This window comes from Gossypium raimondii, chromosome 13 (genome assembly GCF_025698545.1).
Source record: "Gossypium raimondii isolate GPD5lz chromosome 13, ASM2569854v1, whole genome shotgun sequence".
In the NCBI taxonomy this organism is placed as follows: Eukaryota; Viridiplantae; Streptophyta; class Magnoliopsida; order Malvales; family Malvaceae; genus Gossypium; species Gossypium raimondii.
In genome coordinates, this window is record NC_068577.1 from 57,456,233 (window position 1) to 57,476,473 (window position 20,241).

The following is a 20,241-nucleotide window of genomic DNA, read 5'->3' on the forward strand; positions in this document are numbered from 1 at the left end:
TCAGTGGTTGGAGTAAAAATTGTGAACTGCAAAAACTGGAAAAAAATTTACATAGCACAACTAGATTTATCTTGCATTTTCCAAAATTTAGCTCTCTCACCCATTTACCTTATAAAAATCGATGTATGGCATGCATAAGTCCCACTTGTTCTATTGTAAAATGAACATCCGTGTCTTCTTTCCCCTACGATGCTTCACCGACATGACGTATAATATGCTTGGTTGTTTCCCTTCAATTTTTGAAATGAAACTTTCACAAAATTTGCACCATTCTCTCATATTGCATTAGTCGATGTGTAGCGTTTATAGACCCATATAGTTTTCCAACAATTGGCTCTTAGACCTTCTCACCAATATTGTCAAAAATGGATCAACTGGTCAAACCTGAAACATGCAGGTTAATCGGACTGAAGTAAGGGTGAGAATCGGTTAAGCTATGAACACAGTTGGATCGCAAATAGTGACCTGCAGTAACTAGTAAAAAAACTACATAACACAACTAGATCTATCTCGCATTTTCCAAAATTTAGCTATTTCGCCCTTCACCTTGTAACAACCAATGTATGACATGTGTAAGTCCCACTCGTTCTCTTCTAAAATGAAGCATTCGCGTCTTATTGCCCCTGTGATGCTTTGTTAGCATGACGTGCAACATACTTGGTCATTTCCCTTCAATTTTTGAAATGGAACTTTTGCAAATTTTACACCCCTCTCTCCTATTGCTTTAGTTGATGTGTGGCGTTGATAGACCCATGCAGTTTTCCAATAATTGATTATTGACCATTCTCATCAATATTAATTACTGAAATCGGATGGACTGGTATGCCAGTCTAAAGTAAGGATACGAATCGGTCGACCTGCAAACCATTATGAACTATGATTAGATCGCGAATCATGAACTGGAAGAACCAATAAAAAATTGATTCAATTGATTTTTCTTTTTTGCAAATTTCTTAGGTTAAACAGTATATATATCTTTTCCAACCTAAATCCATTAAAAACATACCCAAACTTGGTAAAAGTACAATGGAGGCGCCTTTGTACTAACAGTTAAATTGCATTTTACCTATTTTATTAAAAAAATGGTCAAATTAGTCATTGTACGACAGATCAAACAGAAAACTAATCATTTATGTTAAAAAATTATGCATTTATGTTGCTAAAAATTGACATGGCGGACAAAATAACTAGATAATTACACAGTGCGTGCCATGTGTACATCACGTTGGCGTACGGAGACTAGTTTTTAATAGTAAAATAGATATAATTTTTAACAGTACAATGACTAAATTGCCTTTTCTTTAATGGAGTGGAAAAAATGCAATTTGACTTAACCCAAAATAATTAAATGAAAAGAAAAACAATATTGGTGTATTCACTGCTTAGTCCGTCTTGCACCTACTAAAACACGAGAAAAAAAGGATTTGTTGCTCTTTGCTTTGGATTTTGTTGTGATGTGTTGCCAATCGACGTCTTGGAGATTCACTTTAGAGCTGGGTCACTATGGTATTGTAACCGCTAGCCATTTTTCATTAATGAAAGTCTTTACTTCAAATAGAAATATCGCTATTAATATTAATTATTATTTTTTCTCAAAATTTTTGTTGGTTAATATTGAGAGAGTGATAAAGTGACTTATTTATTATAGTCAGAATACAACTAGGCAACGACTAGTGTTATGGGGCTAGACCTTTTGTCTAGCAAACCATGCGCCCTTAGGCAATTTTTTAGATTTAAATATTGCCTAAGTCAGCCTACTCTCTAAATAATATAATTATTGCAAAAACTCTCTAAAGCACCGAAGCAAAGAAGAAGTAAACTTGAATCGAAAGAGCAACGAAGAATAAAAGAATCAAAGGAAAATAACACGTCAAGTGTTTCAGTAAATACTCTCAAAAGTATTCTATTACTTTGAAGGTTTACAACTAAGTGAATATAAATGACGATATACCTCTATTTATAGTTGGGCTCCCCCAAAACCAACCATACAGATTGATTTACATCGACTGTCGAGATTAGAGCCTATCTACAATTGAGAGTCTTAAGGGATTTAAAATATATACAATCTTATCCCTTTAGGGCTTACACTATTTATTACTAGAGTGTTTCACTAAGCCACAAAGGCTTCAAGTAGATGAATTTTTCTATGGGTTTTGCGAATTGGGTTAGTTTTTGTGGGTCAAATGAGCCCCATTTGATAAGTTGACTTCTATGGGACGTTTTGTGCGCAATGGTCACAAGCTTTGATATACAGCTCATGACACTAGTAATTTGTTAACAATGATACATGTACAAATGTGGTAAAATTTATTAACTTAAATTCATCGAAGCTGCTATTTTTTAAGTCTAGAAGATCAATTAAATTGCGACGAGTTGTTGGATGGGATCTAAGAAACAACGTTGAACATCATAAATTTGTGAACCAAATTCCAAACACTTTTCTTATCTATTTTTTTACATTGATCGTCAAATCAACTTGGACTTAATAAATGTTCTTCTACTCGTCGATATGTACCGATCTACCGTACCGGTCGTCGTATAGTCGCTTGGCGCTCGTTAGCTAGACTTAAAAAAAATAGCTCAGTGACTTAAATAAAATTTTAAAATAGTTTAGAGACTTAAATAAAAACTTTCGAATAGTTTAGTGACCAAAACGTAAACTTACTAATAATTTAATGACATTTGGTGTAGTTTCCCCTAATTATATATATTTTATTATTTATTAAAATTTTATAGATAATTATCTTAACATTTTAAAAAATATTTATATTTTAGTATTATATATTACTAAAGATTTAGTTTTTATATGTTATAAATTATATAATATATATAAAACTTAATGCATTATATTATAAACAAAGAAAATGGGTCACCTAAATTTTAAACGAGCCTCATTTTTTTCCGAGTTTGTTTTTGAATTTAATATTTTTGTCTAAATCTTTTAAATTTAGGATGAATATTTGGGCTTCGATAGGAAATCTAACCTATGAATACGTCTAGATACATGACACAACCAAACATTTTAAAGGATAAACTACACTTATAGTCACCCAATTATTAATAAATTTATTTTTGATCATCCAACTATTAATAATTTTTGTTTTGGTCCATAATATTAAAAGAATTAATAAATTTTAAGTTAAAATAAAATTTAAAAGTGAATGTAAAACAAAGAGGGTTTAAGAATAATAATTCACAACTAAATGATAATTCAATTATTTGATTTTGTGTTTTCTTTTTATCATTAATCGTTAAATAGTTGTCGAAAAGATGATATAATAGTTTTAAAATTAATATAATAATAAATTTTAACTCTCGAACATTTATATATTATGTTAATTTAATATAATAATTAATTAAAAATATAAAAAGAAAACAAATTCAGGCTAGACGAGAACGAGATAAGACTCGTTTAGATTACTAACCTTATTTTTTACAACTCATTTTTTAAACTTATATTTTTACCTAAAATCGAATCCTTGCTTAAGCTAAAATTACGAAAACTTGTGAAATTCCTTACCCGAATTAAGTCCATGTGCGATCCGACTAGAATTCCGGTAAGGTTAATTGCCCCGATCGCCGAATCGGCGGTTCCATCCGACATCATAACCATCAACACTCGGACCCTCTACATTAGCACCATATAAAAAATTTCGCCTTCTTTTAATTTAGCTCCAGTTTTGTTTTTTCGTTGTTGTTACCGTCGAGATGGCGAGAAACGGCGCCATTCCTTGTCTCATGAGGTCGGAGAAGATTGACGGTATCGATATTTCAGCATCTGACGCCGGCGGAGGAAGCTCATGAACTCGCCGTCGATGATACCGCGGAGACTTAATGGTGGGGCTACCTCCACGTGCTTTGTGAGATGATGGTGTTTTTTTTCAGTACACGTGGCGAAAACCCAAAGATCCTCATTTTATATAGCTATAAAAAAGAAAGAAAAAAAACTTTCCAGTTCTAGAAAATCACATTTAAAAAAAAAATCATGAACTCAACCCAAAATGTAATGAATCCTTAGTTTTTTTCATTTCTTTTTTACCCTTTTTCAAAAGAAAAATGGATTGTTGTTCTTTTTCATCGTCATTAAGCTTAAGTTTAAGCTTAATGTTGAAACCTCGTCCGCCATTAATGACCATTAACTATAATGGTAACTCTCAGTGGAGTAAAAGGAAGAAGAAAAGGCATTGTTTGCTTCAAGTCTCTGCAATTTCTTACCAGAACTTCATTCATTTTGCTCTTGATGAAACTAAACGACATACCCTTTTGCTTCCTTCTCCTCTACAGGTAAATGGGTTCTGTGGTTTTTTTTTCTTTCTTTTTTTGAACCTTTTAATGAGAATTTATGGGTTGTTTTTTTTGGGTTTAGTGTTGTTTTTACTATATATGTTCTCAGCCTTTTCAGTTTGGAGGTTTTTTTTGGGTTTAAATCTATGGGATTTTTAGGTTAGAGTTACTGATGCAGACATACAGTGCTATATGGATGAATAATCTGTGTTACTTTTATCTAATTTCCATGTTGAAATGTATTTTACTATACATTTTGTGTCTATTCGATGTTTAGTTGAGGAACATTACTGATATGGATTATGGAGTATACTTTTGGCAATATCTTCACAAATTATTACTCCACTTAATTCATGAAGTAGGATTGAGTTTTTGCTTTTTCCATAGGGAAATTTTCTTTCATCTTGTTCATTCTGGTTTAGAATTCTTGAGGGATTTTCGATTCCCATGGGAGGAGTCTTCGAAGTGTTGTCTGTCCGGAGGTGGAGGATCCCTCAACACTTCGGTGTTGTCCCAGGTCGGGTTTTTGTTTCCCGGCTCTGTCGAGAGCCCGAATTGATGAAAATGGGCACCATTTCCTTGGTGGCGCATGGCCCGATCCAACTAGACGCTCCTGCTCCATGAACCCTGTCTCCAGCTCAGGCTCTCAACGGAGTTGGGAGACAAAACTCCGGCCTGGGACAATACCGGACGTGTTGAGGGGTCCTCTGGCTCTAGGCGGACGTCACTTTGAAGACTTCTCTTGAAAAAGTCAGAAATCACTCCGCGCAAGAATGGCCATTTATTGTCACATACATTGGATCAAAATAATGCCTTTAAGAATGGGCCATGTGTTTATACTATCTGGTATTTGAGTTAATTTTGCTTGAAAAGAAAAATAGCAGAAACATTTCAGGATCCTGTACTGGTCCTACTGGAGCACAAGGTTCTTGCTGCTCGATACTTGCAATTCATCATGCCTTTTTATTGATAAGAATGAGCGAGAATTTAGTTTAAAAGGAGCACATGATGGCTATAGTTCTTTAGGGTTTTTATTTCAAAGCATGAAGTTTTTGGCTGTTATCATTGGATTAGCCCAAAATCCGACAATTAATCTTGCCAAGTTCAATTTTTAGGGGTTTCTCACGGAAACAAAGTGTTAGCTTCAAACTAGACATAAAGATTTTGAGCTAGTCCAATATTTCTTGCTTCCACTAACTTTGTTGTTTTTTAATGTTGTGATGAGCATTGCTACAATTGACATACTGATACATATATATTCTTGGTTTGATGTGAATTCTTGATTTAATGTTGATTTTTTCTGCTTTTATTGCAATCTAAATATTTTATGCCACTTCAGGAAAAGTATGGTTCTATGATCGCAATGGATGAACAAACAAGGCTTGAAATGTTATCATTCGAAACTCCCAAAATCAGACTACTTAGAAGTATGAGCATTGAAGGTGAAGCTATGCAGGTATTATCTTCTAATCCATTACCTTTAATGTTTTGAGTCGTTAAATCAGCATTAAGACACTGCTGGGTTTTACAACTTGAAAAGCAAAAAAAAAAAAGGTTTTCTTCTTATACTTTTTGTACTCGTTACAACGTGTTAATATCTCGGATTTATTCTTGACATATTTCTCATGATCACTGTAGTAAGTTCTTCATATAACTCATTAGAAGTACACAAGCAGCAATTTGACTCTCATCGTTTATATTTATCTTAATCTCTCGAGTTTTGTAAAAGCCTTAGTCTTTAGTTTTCCAAACATTGGTCTTGTCGTGCTGTATTTTATTGCATTCTTGATCTGTGGAGTCTTTAGAAATGTGAAAGTTCATTTTTTTTAACAAAGAGAAATTAAAAACAAGATTTATGCTCTGAAGATACGATGTAATACATTATTTCAGAGACCATATTAGTGTATGGAATTTGTCCCAAAAGCTGATCGAGGTCTTATATTGAAACGAAGAATAAGAAACCGGTTCTGTGACAAGTAATGCAGGGTTCAAGAGAAGAGATGCTCTCTCTATGGCTGTTGAGATCTTTTGTTTGACCAAGATAGTTCTAGAGATTATTTCTCTAGTAGAATCCTTGGTTCTTTCTTTTTTTTTTTCTGTAGATTTTTTGGTACATAATCTATACTATTCTTTAAGTGTTTGACTAAGCTGATGTTACTTATCAATCAGGCCTTAACTCAATTAGGAAATTACCAAAAACCCATTCCTTTTACAAAGTAAGAGATTACTATGAGGGTTTTTTTTTTTGTCTTTTTATATTTTTATATGAAAGCTAAAAAAATTATACATATGACAGGATTTGTGCCTGAGACATCATAGCTTTCAATATCTCAACTTTACTATTTCATCTAAAGTCTCATTTGTTTTTAAATAAATTTTTTATAAATATATTTCTTACATAATTTTTTTCACCCACATCGCGGGTTTGTTATAATCTAGTATGGTTTATGTTTTTTGTAATGCTAACTTTGTTCTATCTTTATCTTGGCAGGTATTAGATTTTGCTGCCTTTCCGAAACCAGAATTTGATCTACCCATATTTTGTGGCAACTTCTTCACTACTGCTAACATGAACATAGTTGTGTTGTAAGTTTTGTTTATTTTTTTTCATTATTTGTAGAACATGAGTGGCAAGATCAGGGGCATAGACAAGGGGGGTAGGCAGTGGCCTTGGCCCCCTCCTACAAATGGTAAATTGGTCATTTAGACCCTTCAAAATATATGAAATTACAAATTAGTATAATGCTAAAATTGCTCTTTGCCCCCCTCCCCAAATTTATGATTCATCTCTAGCCCCCTAAAGCGATATTCTGGCTTTGCCCCCGGGTGAGTCTATATTTTTCAAATGCTCAGTACTCTAGTAATTCTCTTGTAGTAGATATATCCACCCAGCCCTAGCATGGTGGAATTTGTTTTTTTGTTATGTTGCCCAAGGTGGATAACGAAAAGAAACAGGAAATCCAGTTTCAGCTTCTATTAGGTTCTCCAAATCACTTGACATTCAAATGGTACACATAGCACATCAAAAAGTGCAAAGTCATGAACTTAAATTCTTCAATTTGTTAAAATTTGGATTTATCAGTTATACCATGTCGGTCCTAATTAGGCGCATTGAAGGGACGTGATGGAAGTAGAATCATTTGATAGGCATTGCAAGATGTTGCGTTTGCAAGTAAAACCACCAGTGTCTGGCTTTGATTACTTGTTTAGTATTTCCGATACTTCAAGTAGGCATCCGTTTCCTTTGTCTGAAATGAGAAAGGAAGGGCAAGAATCGAGATAACAAGCCAGATTGCTAGACCATCTTTATGATCTAACATTCATGTTGATCACATGAGTGTTGGTTTCCTGTTTGTTTGTGCATTAGTATTAATTGTACATGAAAAGTTTGACAAATAATTCACAAAGACCTTAGAATTTTCATTCTTGGATTGTGCGTGGCTCTTATGAATCATGACTTTGGAACTTACCCTTGGTTAATCGCTTATAGGGACCTAAATCCTTTGCACGATGTCACTAGTCGAAGAGACTACAAGGAAAAGTACTATGACTGCTTATTGCCTCTAGGTCTGAAGTATACCGAGGTAAATGAGATGCTTGGAACTGGCATGTTATGGTAAACCCAGATATTGATAATTGTTTATATCAGTTTTATCGATTCTCTAAAATATGTACCAATGATGACTGAACACAGATTTCATGCAGCTTTTACCTTGGGGAGGAAAGCTTACGAGTGAATCTATAAAGTTCTTCTCACCGATAGTGATATGGACCAAGTTTAGTTCGAGCAATTCTAAACACGAAGTTCTATATTCCGCGTTCATGGAATACTACAAGGTACAGTTATTCTTCTGAGAAATGCAGTCATTGCCTGATGATATAAAGTACAAATGATAATTGGCATTATCGATACATTATCTTTTGGAAACTGTGCTTAGTTTTCTTACTTCTTGATGCTCTATTAGGCATGGCTGGAGCTAATGGAGCAAGCGGTGGAGGATACTGATCCATCTCAAATTACGTGCAATCTCGAAGCCCAGCATAGATATCTAACATGGAGAGCTGAAAAGGTTATTATTCCAGATTTTTGCTTTCTCTTACAGTCTCGTCTTTATGAACCTATCATCTCTGTTAGCTTCGGATAGGATCTTCACAGTTGATTTTTTGCACGACATAGAAAATATTACATTAATTAAGATAAAATTATCGATTGTTGTTGCAATCGATTTTTTTAAGTCTGAGAACTGAAAGAGCAGATAAAATTGTCTGACTCTTTCCAAGGGGTGTAATCGAGCCGAGCTGAGCCCGAATATTGGCAAGCTCAAACTGGACTTAAAATTCAGAATTTGATACTCTGCTCGAGCTTGATCAAACATTCAAACTCGAGATATAATCGAACTTCTCGAGCTTGTTTACTAATTTTTGTATTTAAGTTCGAAGTCAATTAAGCTCATACGTATTCAAGCTTGAGCTCGATAATTAAGCTTAAGGTTAATAATGTTAAGATTAAGGGTAATAGTGTATTTTAATGATATAAAAATATTTAAAATATATATATAAAAAACGAAAACATGATAAGGCTTGCTAGCTGTTTGAGCCGAGTATTATTATGCTTGAATTCGGCTTGATCAATAGCTTGGCTTGGTCAAGCTTGAGCTTGGCTTGAGAATTACCGAATTATGTTTTAGTTTTTTTCGAGTCAAACTTGAGTAGTTTGCGTACACCGGTGTCTCATTCACAATGTTACTCATTCCCATGATAATATGTTAATACATAACTAAATACTTGTCACTTGCGCTTCTTGGATTGACTCAACACCCTTTGTTACATTTAACTTCTCCTATGGTTAACATATTTATCTTAGAATCATATCCATAACGGCAAGTTTGTTTGGCCGAGCAATCCTAGATCCAAATTTCAGGCTTAGCCTTTCAAATATAGCTACCGTTCAATCGTGTCTATTGGTAAAGTCCAAACCGGGCTCGGAATCAACCCCAAAAAATATAATATTAGAGTCTTCTGCATTCCTTTACAGGAAATCATAAAAGTTTGCAGGCATTAACGTTTCTTATTTTCTCGACTTTTTTGGTTCATATGAAAGCAGGATCCTGGCCACGGAGTTTTAAAACGGTTGATTGGGGAGAAGCTCGCCAAGGTATATTTATGAATCACTTAGCTTTAATGATTTTTGGTCAACGTGACCAGTTCTTTACCTAACTAATGAATCGATGCGAAATCCGTAGGATTTGTTGAGAAATTTCCTTTTTAGTGGGATTGATGAACTAGGAAGCAAAACATTCCTGGACTACTTCCCCGAGTACGGCATCGAGGATGGGACTATAAACGAGAAACGAAGCATCATTGGTAAGGGTTTCGAAAACCGGCCTTGGGATAAAAACGGAGAGTTTATTGGTAATGACTTGAGAAACTAACTTTTTGTGGGTTCTTGTAAATCCTGCTTCTTAACCTTGATTTTTCACCGTCTGTGTGCCGAATAATAATCCACATATAAATCTCCCAAATGTAAGGAACTGTTGTATGTTATAGCTAGATTTTGTGTACATTTAATTGTTTTTCTTAGTGATTTTCTTGCCTTTAAAATTCCAACATTAATTCTAAAAAAAAAAAAAAAGCCTGAAAAATTGAAGGAAGTTTCTCAAGTAGAAATTGGCTTTCGAATGTGTAGATGGTTGGCTTTCGATTTTGCTTCAACAATAATTATATAATGGGTAAATTGCACTAGTATTCAACTATTAGTAATTCTTTTTACCAAAATTACAAAATGATCATCCAATTATTAATAGATTTCTCTTTTGATTATCTAATTTTGAAAAGTTATAAAATGATGATTTAATTATTTAATTGCCTTTTTGTCAGTTACGTGTTTTATTTTTACCTTAGCTAGCTGGAAAGATAAAATTGAATAGTTAGGTAATTATTTTGTAATTTTTATAGTTAGGTGATAAAGAAAATTATTAATAGTTGAGCGATTATTTTTAACTGGGTGACTAAAATATTTACTATTAATGTAATTCTTTTAAATAATAAAAATATTTTGTCTTGGATTTTAGTTTATCCCTTGATTGCAATTTGGTTTATATTCGATTTTAAGTCATTGGTTAAACAGAATAAATTATCAATTTTTATTTAATTGAATCAATTATGTTTGATTATTTTATTCGGTTTTATGTGAATAAATTATCGATTTTCGATTTAATTGAATAAATTATATTTGATTAGTTTATTCGATTTTATGTGAATAAATTATCAATTTTTGATTTAATTGAATAAATTATCGATTTTATATTTGATTAATTGATTAAATTTAGTTTGATGTTAATGATTAAGAATCTTTTACATACAAATAAATGATTGATTTATCATATATAGGCTATTTAATCTATATTATTTTGCCAATTATGTTTATTTTCTAATGCCAACTCAAAGTCTTAATTTTTTAATTTTACTTATTTTAATAAATATATACAAATTAATTATATTTTAATTTCTTCCCTAGTAATACAAGGAAAGCAAAATCAAAATTACTCAATAATAAAAATAAGATAAATTATATCTATCACAAAATTATTAGTAAAAGCTACAAAATGATCTTTGAATTATTCAAAAATTTTCATTTAAGTCATTGAACTGTTCAAATTGCTGTTGTATGGCATTCTCTATTCACACTCCCTATATCAATTGAAATCTCACATTCCTCTTACTTTTTTATAGTTCAATTCTTTTTTTTTTCCGTGAAACAACTTTAAACATTACGAATCCATGAATCAAAATTCAAATAACTTTTTTCTCTAATCTTCGACACTGACCCAGATTGATTCGAAATCTAAAGTATGTTTTTCTACTCATAAATGAGTACTGATCACCTATTGATCGTCGAATCCTCTCTTGCTAATCAGATTTAATAAAATAAAAATAAAAATAAAAATTTCCGAATAGTTCAGTGACTTAAATAAAAACTTTTAGAGTTTAGTGACTATTTTATAAATTCTTTGAAGTTGAATGACTAAAATGTAAATTTACTAATAACATTAGTTTATCCTAAGAGCACGTTTAGTTCGCTGTATTGGATTAGAAGTGTATTGGATTAGAGGTGTAATGGAATAGAGGTGTAATAGCAAATCAACTGTTTGGTTGAATGTAATGGAATAGAGGCGTAATAGTAATCCTGTGTTTGGTTGAATGTAATAGAGGTGTAATAGCATAATAGAAAAAACTAAAATGACTAGAATACCCTTAGCATAAATTTATTTTGGTAAATGATTATTGTTATTATTATTTAAATTTTAATAAGATTATTATTATCAATAATAAATAATTTAATCATATTTAAACATAATTATTATTAAATATATTTTAATTAAAATATATTTTAATAAAATTATTAATAATTAATATTCTTACATGAATTTAATCAAATCATAATATATGATCTTGTAAAATATAAATTAACATAATTATTATTAAATATATTATAATTAAAATATATAATTTAATAAAATTCTTAATAATTATTATTCTTATATGAATTTATTCAAATCATAATATATGATACTATAAAAGAAAATTTGAAATAATTAATATTAAATATATTTAAATTAAAATATATGATTTAATAGGAAAATTTAAAATAATTATAACTAATAAATTATATTTTATGAATTTGTATAATTTAAAATAATAAATATTACATATAATTTAATAATAATATATAATTTCATAAAATTCTTAATAATAAATTTTTTATATGAATTTATACAATTTAAAATAATTAATATTAAATATAATTTAATAATAATATATAATTTCATAAAATTCTTAATAATAAAATATTCTTATATGAATTTACTAAAATCAATATATAACTTGAGAATTATATTATGCATAAACATAATTAACTTATATTAAGAAAATATTAAATAAAAATGAAATTCTACATCATAATCCATATGTTATATAATTAAATTTATATAAAAAATGCAAAGCGGGCAAAACATTTTAATTTTGTTCGAAAAAAAAAACTCCGGACCTACTCTCACCACCGCTCTGTCGCAGCTCACTCTGTCTTCTAGTTTCCGACGGAGCAGGAAATTTGAATAAGGTAATTTTCAAAACCCTAAACCCTAAAAAGATTCGATGTCCACTTACAGTCATGATAGAGAGATTTTAAGTTATTTGCTCTCTGTCTATCTTCATCACTATGCTATATTTTGATTTCCTGTTTTCGATCCTACTGCTCGTTACTATTTGTCTCATCAATTTAATTTAAGGGTATAGGTTTTGCGGAAATGGCGGGCTGTTATAGCCGCTATAATGATTATTTTCCGTTATTTGCGGCCACGATCTGCTGCTATTGATGTGAAATTTATTCACACCGCTAGTGAGGTCTTTAGCATGGAACTGATGTAGTTAAATTTTGACTGTTTGGTGTCTGTTTGGTAGCTGAGAAAATTTAAGAAATGGAAATGAATATCAAATGAAAGGGGCATGGGGATCTTGCTGATTTTGTTTTAGTTCCAATAATGGTGAAAATTTGAGTAGTTCTGAATTCTGATATGAATTTATAATTTATGTATGGGGAAAGTTCTCTCACATAGGTCTTGGTTTTGCAGGAGAAGATGAAAGTCAAGTTGCTACGTATCCTTGTCTTCAATGCAAAGTGTCTCAAGCAAAATTGTTTTTGTTAATCTTTTATGAGTAAATGGTTTATTCCACGTCTTGGATTTTGTGTATGTGTCCAACATGTGCATATTCAGTCCTTTTTGCAAGTATTTCATGTATTTGGCGGGTATTTGAAAAGTCATATTCCCATACTTATATTTGGAAATATCGGACATGAGAACTTAAAGAGAAATGAAGAGTCGGAAGAAGATTTATTTCACAATAATAGCACCTTTTGTGGTTTCTGTTTTTCTTGAGTATATATCTTTGATTTATGGCAAAAAGCATTTTTCTTGTTCTTCCTCAACCTTTTAAATTCTTGAGTATATCATATGTATGTTAAATATTACTAAGCTATGCTACTTGGACACGGGTATAAGTTTCGGATACTTGTATGTGTCTGACATGGCTATGCGCGCTTTGTTTTCTATGTTTTTCCATGTATTTGGAAAGTCATGTCCTCTCACCACCATGTCCATATATGTGTCGAACATGACTATTTCAAGCAAAATGAAGTGTTGGACTTGTTTTTGGTCAAAATGACATTTGTTTTTTTTACTAGAAGAAGCAGTTTTCTCTTGACCTATTTCTCTCCCTATATCTTTTGGCTATAAACAGAGTAAGCACTCTTTACCACTTGCATCCCAATGTAAAATTTATGCTTTTTTGTTGAATTACCGTTGTTTTTTTAATGATGAGGAAAGTCTAATTATATTTTCTTTTTGATGACAGATGGCATGCTGTTGCTTCATGGACATGGGATGCCCAAGATGAAACATGTGGAATTTGTAGGATGGCCTTTGATGGTTGTTGTTCTGACTGTAAACTCCCTGGGGATGATTGCCCATTGAGTAAGTCTTTACTTAGACTGATCGTATTGTCTTATATTGTTGAGTCGTTATTAAAAAGAGTTTCTATGAAATTTTGTGCCATTTAATAGTTCTTACCTTTTGGTTTCATGAACATTATGTTATTCAAATTCGGGTATGTGTCGACACAGGTAAGGCTGATTTTTCTATGTTTTTCTATGTATTTGGAAGGCTCTCGGAGGTTGTATCCCTATATCCTTGTGTTAGACACTGTTACTTTGAGAAAAATAAAGAGGTGGAGCACCATAGCGTGAATGTGTATCCCATTCCTTTTTTAAAATATTTTCATTTTTCTACTAGGACAATTGTCAGGACAATGCTACTAAAATTTGCTAAATGGCATTCATGTGCAAAGAAAAATCTTTTTGAAATCCCATTAATATATGGGTCTAAGAGTCTATTTGGAATTGCTTTTCTATGATGATTTCATTGATATATACTTTTTAGGAATTACTTCTACTTTTATGAGATTGTAGCACTTTGTTCATGCAAGAGTTATTTTGTTCCATTCTTCTTCTTGCTTGATGTACTTGTGTCCGATATATTTGACACATATTCAGATATAGGTATAAGGAAAACTTAGAAAAAATCAAACAGATTGCTGTTGGACACAGATCCATTCATGAGATTCACATCCGAGTCTGAGTAACTTAGATTCAAAGAAAGATACAAATTTGGTATTTTGACATGAACTAATAGTAGGCATGGTTTGCTTATATAATCATGACAGAACAAGTATATTTACAAATACAATGCATATTTGCTTTGACTCTTTACCTCATATTTTTGAAGCATTCATATATTTGGACAGAGGTATGGGGATATGACCCTCACACCTGAGTCCAAATAACCTCGATTGTTTTCATTTTTGTCTCATTGCTTTCTTACTTATTATACATGTAAATGTTTGGAGTTCATCATCTTCTTAGTACTTAACGATGTTTATCGGTTGTTGTGTTGCAGTTTGGGGTGCATGCAACCATGCTTTCCATCTTCATTGCATCCTGAAATGGGTTAATTCACAGACTTCTCAAGCACATTGTCCAATGTGCCGTCGTGAATGGCAGTTCAAGGGATGATTCATCCAATAAATATTTTAACCATTGATGCCTTATGTTGCTTATCTGTTCAAAAAACACACTTTTTATCTCTTCTCATTTTGATCTACCTATATTCATAGATTCACCAAATATGAGTTTTGTTTCTGTTTTGTGCTTACATGGTTGATGTAAAATGGACCAACAGTTTGGCCATCAACCTTTAATTCGTCAAACACACTCCCTTTTAGCAAGGTTAAAAGGGTTTTCAGAGCCGGACTGGTGGTGGAACCGGTCAAACTATCGGTTTGCCGGTCTGACCGGTTCGAGTAAATAAATTTTTTTTGGTTCAATCACTTGGTCCAACCAGTCCGTATCAGTTCTCATTCAATCGGTTTAATGACTCTTTGATCTTGTATTTCGGTTAGATTCTTGAGTCAATTTGTTTAATGGTTTTTTTCGGGCCGGTACTTAAGCAAGACCTTGATCCAAACATCATTGCCCTTTGGAGAAATGGGTGTTAGTCAAGACCCAAGGAATGAATTTTGGGTTTTTGGTTGAATCATAAATGATTTTATTTAGAAGTTTTTATTTGTAATTAATGAGATTTGAACCTAAATTCTAAATTCTAGCAGTGAGTTTAAAATTCATTGAAAATGAAAAATTATATTAACATTAAATTTGTGTAATTTTAAGTAAGTTACACTTGAGGTAGCTCAACTATTAGGGCGTTTGCACTTTAGTCCCTAAATTTAAAAGGTTATAAATTGATCATTGAATTATTTGAAAATTATTGTTTAAGTGGTTAAGTCATTATTCACCATAGAGTAAATTATTTTCAAAGTTATTTAACTATTAGTAATTTTACACATAATTTTCTAAAATTGAGTAGTTAAAGCGGAAGTTTATTAATAATTAAGTGACATTAATTATATTTTATCCTATACTTTATAATTAAATTTAAATAAAAGTATATTTTAATTATTAAATTTAAAAAAACCCTTGCACCCTACTCTTAAACAAAATGTAGTTTTTTTTTTCGACAAAGATAATAAAAAACCTAGCTACAATAACTTAAACCCTTCGCTAAATGGTAGAACCTCAAATAGTCGCAACCCGTGCCTTCTCTCATGTACCGTCTTTACCAAGTTATCAGCATCCTGATTATCTTCTCTAGATATGTGCAAAATACTCTAACGACCAAATCGTGACAACAGCCAATGAATTCTCCTAATCAGAGCAGAGTTGAAACCCTTCAAAGAACTCTCTTAAACGTCCTTAAACGTCTCAAGACTATCAAATTGGATTAACACATTTTCATAACCCTCCAAACAAGTGTAGATTTTAAGTATGGACAAATTCCCAACTACTCCACCTAACTCCACAAGTAGAGATAAATGTATCATTTATGTATCTCTTATCTACTTTTGGATCTTCTATTTCCTTAGATTTCTTTGTCTCTTTGTCTTATAATAATAAAATAAAATACCAAATTTAAAGTCTTTTTTCTTTTAATTCTTTGGGTTAGAAACCAAAAACCATGTTTTTGGAATCACTTTGGAGACTTTTCTTGCAATCTCCCACACCCCACTAAGAAACAAAGCACATTGAGGCCAATTGCTGTGTCTTTGTTAGGACATGTTTGGCTTCTTCTAACCTTTGGGAATATATAAATGGTAAAAAAAAAAAAAAGGGCCTGCCCTTGATTCTTATCCACCTAATGCAAAGACAAAATTATTTATAAATTTGGTGTTAATTTTACCTATAAGAGTTCAAATATTGTATATTTATATAATTTTTTTATATATATATTTGTATTAATTTTTATATTACATTGTAAAAGATCTAAAATAAAGAATATGACGAGAAGTTTGTAGAGAAAGGAAAAGATTTAATTATATTATTGGTCCTTGTATTATTTGTACATTCGAAATTTAATTTATGTACTTTAGTCTTAAAAGTTTAGGGTTTTATTTTTTATTTAATAATTAAAGTCCGATGGATAAAATCATGAAAATTTTCATTAAATTAGATCATGTAACATTTTAAAATAAAAAAATGGTCATGTAGTCAATTTAAAGGCAAGTGGAAACTTTGCAAGCAAAAAAAATAATCATATATTGAATTTCATTTTGCTTACCTGACTTACAACAAACTTTACAATCCCATCCTCAACACTTTTATTTGCTTACTTGGCTTAATGTGGGCTACAGGGCGTAGCTAGGGAGGTTAGCAGGGGCTCGATCCCCTTTAAAATGGAAAAAAAAAATTAGGCTCTTTAAAATTTTTAATTAGTAAAGGTAAAATTTTATTTTGGCCTTTCTAAAAATGATAAAATTTTGATTTAATCCTTTAAATATTATAAAGATATAGACTATTAAATTGGTGAAATTACATTTTTACTATCGTAAAAATTATAATTTAATTTCGACTCCCCTAAACAAATTTTCTGGCTTCGCCCTAGTTGGTTAGTGATCCAATTTAATATGATGCCTTAAATAATATTATTAATAAGACTTCAATTATTCAATCAAAATAATTAAAGGACTAAATTCGCCATATTAAAAGTAGAGAATTGCATTTCTGATATAAAAAAGCATAGGGACTAAAAACAGAATTAAACTAAAAATCATAAAGCTAAAAAGATTAGGAATATAAAGACAAAAAGCTCAGAAGAGAAAGCAAAAAAAAAGAGGCTCAATTTTTCATAAAAATTCCATATTCCACTCAAAGTGTAATGAGCAACGACAAATCATCACACGACAAAATCTTCATTCACGCATTGTTTGTCGACAAAACGTTACAATGACCAAACCCAAACCCTCCCCTTTCCCTTTTATTCTTTCTTCTCAATAACAATGAACACCCAGAAAATTAAGCTATCTTTTTCGAGTGTTGGCCAAGTTTTTTATGTGATTTGATTTGGGTTTTTGATCATCTACAAAACTCAGTAAGGATTTAGCTCAACTCTTCTTCTATATATATATATTTGAATTTATGAGGTTTTTGTTACTTTTTTTTTTTCAACTCTTTATCTAAAAAAAAAACCCAGAAAATTAAGCCATTTTTTTCAAGTATTGGCTAAGTTTTTTATGTGATTTGATTTGGGTTTTTGGTCATCTTCAAAACCCAGTAAGGATTCCGCTCAACTCTTCTTCTATTTTTTTGGGGAATTTTTTTTTTTTGAATTTGTGAGGTTTTTGTTACTTTTTATGAACCTTTTTTAGACAAATCACTGTTTTTCATCTCTTTTTTTTTTCTGGTTGGATTTTTTGTTCAATTAAAATTCTCAGTTTTTTTAATTTCCCCCCTTTTTGGGACATTAATTTCATGAAATTTTGAATATATATAAGCTTGGAGCTGTGTAATTTAATGGTGTAAATGTCCCAAAACGAATCCTCACCGTTAAAATCATCATCATCATCACTGCAAGTTTTTTCTATGATGTCCTTGTCACCTAGCTTAGGATCATCATATCCATGGCTTAAAGAACTTAAATCAGAAGAAAGGGGTTTATATTTGATCCATTTGTTACTCACCTGTGCTAATCATGTAGCCACCGGTAGTCTCGAAAACGCGAACATTGCGCTCGAGCAAATATCGGAACTCGCTTCACCGGACGGCGATACGATGCAACGTATTGCCGCTTATTTCACCGAAGCACTAGCGGACCGGATCCTCAAAACGTGGCCCGGTCTGCATAAGGCTATTAATTCGACTAGGGTTGTCGATTTGGTATCGGAACAAGCTTTGGTTCGGAGGTTGTTTTTCGAGGTGTTTCCGTTTTTGAAAGCGGCATTCTTGCTTGTTAACCAAGCTATAATCGAAGCGATGGAAGGGGAAAAGGTGGTACATGTGATTGATCTCGACGCGGCGGAGCCTATGCAATGGATTGCACTCATTCGAGGTTTGAGTGCAAGACCAGAAGGTCCGCCGCATTTGAGGATTACGGGGATACATGTACGAAAAGAAGTGTTGGATCAAATGGGGCATAGATTGTCGGAAGAAGCCGAGAAGTTGGATATACCGTTTCAATTTAATCCGGTCGTTGGCGAATTAGAGGATCTCGATGTTGAAAGACTGCATGTTAAAACCGGGGAAGCGGTAGCTATTAGCTCGGTTCTCCGATTGCATTCTCTTTTGGCTTCTGATGACGAACCCCTTCGGAAGAAACTTCCGTTAGCATTGAAGAACTCAAATGGAATCCACTTACAAAGAGCCTTACAAATGAGTCAAAACACCTTAGGAGAGTTACTCGAGAAAGATACGGTTAACGGATACAGCCCTAGCCCGGACTCGGCTTCTTCGTCGCCCTTATCTTCACCCGTTTCACCGAAGGTCGATACCTTTCTTACCGCACTACGTGGCTTGTTGCCTAAACTCGTGGTCATAACCGAGCAAGACTCTAACCACAACGGGTCCACACTAATGGAAAGGCTATTAGAGTCCCTCCATTCGTACGCGGCATTGTTCGATTGCTTGGAATCCACGGTCTCAAGGGCATCCTCCGAGAGACTTAAACTCGAAAAGATGCTCTTCGGGAACGAAATCAAGAACATAATATCTTGCGAAGGAGCCGAGAGGAAAGAGAGACATGAAAAGCTAGAGAAGTGGATACAAAGGCTCGATTCAGCCGGGTTCTGTAACGTCCCATTGAGTTACTACGGCATGTTGCAAGCGAAGACATTGTTGCAAGGTTATAACTGCAACGGGTACAAGATGAAAGGCGAGAACGGCTGTGTCATGATTTGTTGGCAAGATCGACCGATGTTTTCAGTATCGGCTTGGAGGTGTCGGAACAGTTTATGAAATGAAAATCACAATGATTTTTTGAAGTTATACATACTCATCGTGTTAGGTGAAAAATTTACCCTTGGTAACTTTTCTTTTTTACTTTTTCATCTCATTGGTTAAATTTTTTTACTGTTGAGTGCAATGTACAGTTTTCCTTTTAACTTTCAGTTTATGAAATGAAATCACAATGATTTTAATTTTTACAGAGTTATACATGGACAATGGTCATCGTGTTAGGTGCAAATTTTACCCTTGGTAACTTTTATTTTACTTTTTCATCTCAATATTGATATTTACCCTGTATTGGTTAAAAATTTTAACTGTTGAGTGCAATGTACAGTTAGTTTTCTTTTTTCAATGGAGCAATTTAATTTTTGTACACTCGAAATTAGTGGAAATGAGTAAAATTGTGCTTTTTTTTTACGTAAATAATATAAAAAAATAATTAATTACAAAGAATGTACGAGAAATAGATTAATTACAGTGTTCCACCCGTGCCGCTTGATATATTAGCGGCACCAAACAAATTGAAATGTGATGACTTAAAATATTCAAGGACCTAATATGTAAAATTTCCA

The 20,241-nt window shown here is 32.3% G+C and overlaps 3 protein-coding genes across 4 annotated transcripts; all 3 read left to right on the forward strand.

The window, feature by feature from the left end:
* The first annotated feature begins 3,478 nt into the window (after window positions 1–3,478).
* Window positions 3,479–9,864, forward strand: LOC105783974 (phytochromobilin:ferredoxin oxidoreductase, chloroplastic). Its single transcript, XM_012609702.2, has 8 exons — window positions 3,479–4,284; window positions 5,624–5,740; window positions 6,776–6,870; window positions 7,775–7,868; window positions 7,990–8,121; window positions 8,250–8,354; window positions 9,389–9,439; window positions 9,528–9,864. The coding sequence occupies exons 1-8, from the start codon at window positions 4,057–4,059 to the stop codon at window positions 9,714–9,716; spliced, it is 1,011 nt and encodes a 336-aa protein (XP_012465156.1). The 5' UTR covers window positions 3,479–4,056; the 3' UTR covers window positions 9,717–9,864.
* A 2,726-nt stretch (window positions 9,865–12,590) lies between these two features.
* On the forward strand, window positions 12,591–15,022 carry LOC105781735 (anaphase-promoting complex subunit 11). Its single transcript, XM_052627172.1, has 4 exons — window positions 12,591–12,600; window positions 13,588–13,612; window positions 13,696–13,814; window positions 14,796–15,022. Exons 1-4 carry the CDS (start codon window positions 12,591–12,593, stop codon window positions 14,909–14,911), a joined length of 270 nt encoding a protein of 89 aa, XP_052483132.1. The 3' UTR covers window positions 14,912–15,022.
* Window positions 15,023–17,571: 2,549 nt separating this feature from the next.
* LOC105783153 (scarecrow-like protein 3) lies at window positions 17,572–20,021 on the forward strand. 2 transcript variants are annotated; one of them, XR_008192447.1, is made up of 2 exons: window positions 17,572–19,745; window positions 19,870–20,021. XR_008192447.1 is itself a non-coding variant. In XM_012608423.2 (2 exons), the coding sequence occupies exon 1, from the start codon at window positions 18,251–18,253 to the stop codon at window positions 19,676–19,678; it is 1,428 nt and encodes a 475-aa protein (XP_012463877.1). In that variant the 5' UTR covers window positions 17,572–18,250; the 3' UTR covers window positions 19,679–19,727; window positions 19,870–20,021. The 2 variants fall into 2 exon arrangements, 1 of the variants encoding a protein (XP_012463877.1); XM_012608423.2 differs by having other exon boundaries at window positions 17,572–19,727.
* Window positions 20,022–20,241: the final 220 nt, after the last annotated feature.